Source organism: Teleopsis dalmanni, chromosome 1, assembly GCF_002237135.1.
Source record: "Teleopsis dalmanni isolate 2A chromosome 1, ASM223713v2, whole genome shotgun sequence".
Lineage (NCBI taxonomy): Eukaryota > Metazoa > Arthropoda > Insecta > Diptera > Diopsidae > Teleopsis > Teleopsis dalmanni.
The window spans coordinates 136240629-136246650 of NC_051846.1; the positions used below are offsets into that span (position 1 = coordinate 136240629).

General features: G+C 40.3%; 1 protein-coding gene across 1 annotated transcript; it reads right to left on the reverse strand.

Annotated features, from left to right (window-relative positions):
• Positions 1 to 244: 244 nt before the first annotated feature.
• Positions 245 to 5470, reverse strand: LOC119666269. The gene is made up of 2 exons (XM_038075552.1): positions 793 to 5470; positions 245 to 714 (listed from the first exon to the last, which is right to left on the reverse strand). The coding sequence occupies exons 1-2, from the start codon at positions 5468 to 5470 to the stop codon at positions 245 to 247; spliced, it is 5148 nt and encodes a 1715-aa protein (XP_037931480.1).
• Between the last annotated feature and the right edge of the window lie 552 nt (positions 5471 to 6022).

Here is a 6022-nt window from a genome sequence, read left to right on the forward strand (position 1 = left end):
TTATCTCTAATATTACTTATCATATAAAACATATTTTTAAATGTAATTAGAACAAAACTCAAACAAATTTACTGCACAACACGAAACACAACCGAACACGACGGATGCTCGTACAACAAGAAGAATGAAAAAACTTGCTAACCATTAAAAGCAGCCCACACACAGTGGTTGCCAGATTGATATAGATAATTTTAAACATTTCTCCCACCTAGACGTGGAGATACAACCGGATCTTGCGTCTATATTACTCGTGTGCTTCAGGACGTCCTTCAATGTCGATTGGTAAAACAGAGATCTTCGTAATTGGCCGTTTCACAATGGCGGACTGTGTTTGTATGGTTACGACCCGAACAGCACCGTCCGTGCCAGGATGGACTTGGATAATGCGGCCAAGCAACCAGGAGCTTGGAGGCAATCGTTCATCTCGAAGTAGGACCAGTTGACCGGTTGCGACATTTGTTTGGCTTTTAGTCCATTTGTTTCTGGCATGTAATTGTGTTAAATATTCTTGGGACCAACGGCGCCAAAAGTCTTGATACATCTGGCTTAACATCTTCCATCGGAATAGTACACCAATCTTTGTATTTAGCAAATTAGGTTCAGGTACGGCAGATGGCGCTCGTCCAATCAAAAAGTGTCCTGGTGTCAACGCTGATAAGTCTGTGGGGTCATCAGATAGAGCCGTAAGCGGCCGCGAATTTAAACAATTTTCGACTTGTTTTAATAACGTGTAAAATTCTTCAAAAGTTAAAGTTGCCGTGTTTACTACACGCTTAAGATGAAATTTCATGCTTTTTACTCCTGCCTCCCATAGGCCACCAAAATGAGGCGCTGCGGGTTGTATAAAGTGCCAATTTATGCCAACGGTTGATGCAAACACAGACCCAGCTTCAATTTGTTTTTTAAATAATTTAATTTCATCTTTCATTAAAGCATCAGCACCGACAAAGGATGTACCACGATCGCTGTACATATCTGAGCATATGCCACGGACTGATACAAATCGCTTTAACGCTGCTAGAAATGTTTCAGATGTCATATCACTCACAAGTTCCAAATGAATAGCTCGTGTAATAAAACATATAAATAGAGCCACATACCCCTTGTAAGTACGTTGGCCTCTCCCTCTTGTCGCTCTCACATTAAATGGACCAGCATAATCCACGCCCGTGTGCATGAATGGCTGTGATATATTACACCGTGCTGGAGGTAAGTTACCCATAAGTTGTGCTTGCGGTCGACAGGCTTGACGAAAACATGTAATGCATTTGTTAATCACTCTCTTCACAGCGGATCTTCCTTCAATAACCCAAAATTGCCGTCGCACATATGCTAATGTTGTTTGAGTTCCGCCATGTAATGTTCGACTATGAACGTGATTAATAATCAACGTAGTAAAATCATGACATTTGGGTAATATCATTGGACATCGTTCATCTGAAGGAATATTCGCATTTTGCAGTCGTCCATTTAGACGCATAATTCCGTCGGAATCAAGCTTCGGATTCAATTTAAACAATTTACTTGATTTGTTGATTGGATTGCCTTTCCGTAAAGCGGCATAATCGTTGGTAAACTCGGTCCTTTGTACAATTGTTACTAATTTTTTAAGAGCCGTATAACGTTCTTGCCAAGTGCAGAAACTTTCATCTCGACGCATCCTTTTTTGACACGCATGAATAAAACGTAGACATTGCGCCACGACTACGAGTAATTTATCAAGAGTAGCATATCGTCCAAATATTTCCCACACTTCTGTTGATAACTGCGTAGTTAATGAGTTAATCTCTTTTTTCTCAGGTAAACTGTCAGGACTATGATTGATTTGGTGGTTAGGCCACATTTTCTCATTTAAGCGAAGCCAAGATGGTCCATACCACCACATCAGATTATCTTTTAGTTGCAAAACGGTACTGCCTCGTGATGCACAATCAGCCGGATTATCCTTTGTTGCAATATACCTCCAGTCTTCAATATTTGTCATTGACTGAATTTGTGACACTCTGTTTGCCACGAACTGCTTCAATTTGCCTGGATCAGTTCTAATCCACCACAGTGTGGTTGTATTATCAGTCCACAAAATACAGCGTGATGGTTGACACTTAAATGTTCCTTTTACCTTGTGTAGAAGTTTTGCTGCTAGCAATGCTGCACATAATTCTAAACGTTGTATAGACGTTTCTTTCAACGGGGCTACCTTAGTTTTACTAATAAGCAAATTTACAAAACTGGTCGTACCGATGGTTGTTTTCGCATATACTGCAGCCGCATATGCTTGATTTGATGAATCACCAAATGCGTGTAATTCAATTGCACTTGTCGAAGTGGTGTTTATCCAACGTGGGATTCGAATGTGATGTAATTGTTGTAAGTCAATACGAAAGTTATGCCAAATGTTTGCCATCTCTATTGACAAGGGATCATCCCAATCGGATCCAGTACGCCAGAGTTGTTGCAGAAACATCTTTCCTCGAATGATAACCGGAGCCAAGAACCCAAGTGGATCAAATAACTTCGATATGTCAGACAACATTAGTCGTTTTGTGTAATGATGGTTGTCACAAGTTACATTGACGCTGTAACCAAAACTGTCGGATTTTGTATACCAAGTAAGACCAAGTGTCTTAGTTTTATACTCGGTGTTAATTTCCACATCGTCGGCGTGAGCTTTTACGTCCTCAGTCAGAGTGCTTAAAACGTCATTTGAATTCGAATTAAATTTACGTAAAGTGAAGCCTGCAGTTGCTAGAAGCTCCTGAAGTTCGTGCAATTTTTCTGCAGCTTCGATTGGAGTGTCTCCACCTGATAGTACGTCATCAATGTAAAATTCATTTAGAATCGATTCAGCTGCCCGTGGAAAACGAGTTTGCTCCTCTTTTGCCAGAGTACGCAATACTTTGATGGCAAGATATGGAGCACAATTAGTCCCATATGTTACAGTGAGCAACCGGAACGTTGTAGGGGCGTCCCCGTGTCGAACGCGCCACATTATTCGTTGCAAATCCACATCTTTGCTATCAACAAGAATTTGCCTGTACATTTTCTCGATATCTCCTGTAAACACTATAGGGTAATGCCGCCATTGCAAGATGATATTTGATAGATCATTTTGTAATCTGGGACCTATATGCAGACAATCATTAAGCGATATTCCGCTCAAACATTTATTAGAAGCATTGAAGACTACGCGAAGCTTCGTTGTAGAACTCGATGCTTTATAGACACCATGGTGAGGAAGATAACATGTTGAAGCTACATCATACGAGTGTGGCACCACTTCCATATGGCCACAGGTCTGATATTCGTCCATGAAATCTTGGTAGAGTTTGTACATATCCGGATCTCGGGTTAATCGCTGTAACGTGCTGTTTAATAATGCAAGTGCATTTAGTTTACTTGACTTAAGTGTTGCCAAATCAGCTTTCTGCTTGATTGGTAGTCTAACCACATATCGACCCGTTGCGTTGCGTACAGTTGTACGCTCAAAAAAATCTTCACAGTACATTTCATCTTTTGTAAACGGAGCGTGGTTTGTTATTTCTTCCAATTCCCAAAATTTATGTAGCATTTCGTGCAATGTTGCCCGAGTATGACAGCAATTAACTTGTCCTTTCACTGAAATACCCTTTCGTCGCGACAGTCCACCAAAAATTACCCAACCGAGTTGCGTATATTGGGCAACAATATTGTTAGTTGGATGCCGTTTTAGTCGCTCATAGACAATAGCAGCATAATCTGAAGCGCTCGAAATCATATCGACTGCCCCCGGAACCTGTAATTGAGGATCAGCTAAATCTAAATTCATGAACTCACCAAGCGCTTCTTTCGGTATGGGAATGGTTGGGGTAACGCTACCCACTCGTGGAAGTATTAGTGCAACACAATTCATGTTGAAATCGGATTTTAACGAATGGATTGTAAATGAAACCATTCCTCTTGAATTAGCGACCCTTTCACCATTTGCACCACTCACCGGCACTATGACATTTGTTTTGTCCAGTTTTAACCGCTGCACGATGAATTCGCTGACAAACGTTGCTTCCGACGCGCTATCCAAAAGAGCTCGCACAATAAGCTTCTGACCAGAAGGACTCACCTCTATCAATGCAGTGCCAATTAAAACAGTCTGTAGATGTAAAGTTCGAGCACCTTGATTAGCACTGGAAATGTATGTATTATTTGATGTGACAGCGTATTTCTTAGTCGCTTCAGTGGTCTTTTCCGGTATATTTGAGTAATTAGTTTCTCCACCACTTCCACTATGGTCATGTAGTAATGTATGATGCGCTGCATTACATCGCAGACACCGATATTTCGATGGACAATTATGACCCATGTGTCCCGTTCTCAAACAATTGAAACACAATCTTGCAGATCTGACTACCTCATATCTCTTTGTCCCAGTCATTTGCCGAAATTCTGCGCAATATGCCAGTAAATGCTTACCTTGACAATGCACGCATTGTTGAACAGTGGTATGATGGCTTTTCACGAACCCCTTTGTTCTGATAGGTGTTACAAACTTTTTCTCCTGATTAGAGTTATCGGTCATGATATTAACTACCTCCAGCGAATGTATTCGATTTTCTAAGAAACTGACCAGCTCCTCAAATTTTGGAATTTGTTCTAAACTGGTTGTTGACAGCTCCCAAGCTGAGCGTGTTTTCGTGTCTAATTTTTGGAGCAGGGTAAAGACCAACCAATCGTCCCAATGCTGCACTGGACGACCCAATTGCTCTAACGCACGCACAGCTGACGTGATGGTGTCACATAACAAGCGTAAACTATTTGGTAAACCATCAGACACCGTTGTTAAATTAACAATTTGTTTTAAATACGCATTAAGAATGATCCTCTTGTTCTCATACTTGCGGACGAGTAAACTCCATGCTACTGCCCAATGTGCATCTGTTGTAGTAATGTTGTCTAAGGCGTGTTGAGCGTCCAACACTAACGCATCTTTTAAATATTGAAGTTTCTGTGTATTAGACAATGCAACGTTATTTGATACAACTGACGTGAATAAATCCTTAAATGCGTACCAGTGCAGATAATTACCATCAAACGACGGAATTTTAATACGTGGTAAATTAGACGTCAGTTCCATGCTTGACACACCTTTAATTACAGTTTCGTTATTACCTGGAGATTCTATAACTTCAGTGCTTTCTAACTCATCGATTAGCTCTCCCATCATTTCCGAATAAATTATTTCAATTTCCATGTAACTGTCTTCGCTGACTAACGCTTTTATTGAGTCACTCGCTTCTTCCACCTTTGCACCGTCATAAATATTGGCCAACAAATCTTCTCGAGCTTCCTTGTACTGCGTCCAGTAACTTTCCAAGAGATTCTTTCTGGCAGTGAAGAAACCTTTTGTTTGCTTGCTTTTTGCCGTTTTCCGTATGTTGGTGGAGAAGTTTTTCAGCAGGGATTGCGTAGCTTCCAATTTTCTGGCGATTTTTTGCATTTTCAGATTTTATGCGAATCAACTGTGATTGTTATATGCAATGTAAGCCGTTGTGCTCAGCGGCTTTTCGAAAGTAAATAATTGTGCCCAGCGGCTATAAAATTTAGTAGATATGCCCAGCGGCAAAAATATGAAAGATACGCCCAGTGGCTATAACTTTGAGAAATATGCCCAGCGGCTAGACGAAGCACGCGATCTTCGTAGGCAGCAACACACAATTGAACGCAAAAGATATGTTGCTCCCCGCAAGGGATGCCAAAAAATGTTCGTTAAATGCGGTTTTTTCTTTCTTTAAAGTTTCAAAGAATATTTCATTTATTTATCTCTAATATTACTTATCATATAAAACATATTTTTAAATGTAATTAGAACAAAACTCAAACAAATTTACTGCACAACACGAAACACAACCGAACACGACGGATGCTCGTACAACAAGAAGAATGAAACAACTTGCTAACCATTAAAAGCAGCCCACACACAGTGGTTGCCAGATTGATATAGATAATTTTAAACAACCCTGATGACTATAAATTATAGTTAAAATATCGG

Bases quoted from the DNA above. Each gene is read 5' to 3' on its own strand.
- LOC119666269 (XM_038075552.1), bottom strand. From the start codon at position 5,470: ATGCAAAAAATCGCCAGAAAATTGGAAGCTACGCAATCCCTGCTGAAA. The intron at 715-792 runs GCATGAAATTTC...TATTAAAACAAG, and splicing joins ATGGGAGGCAGGAGTAAAAA to TCGAAAATTGTTTAAATTCG.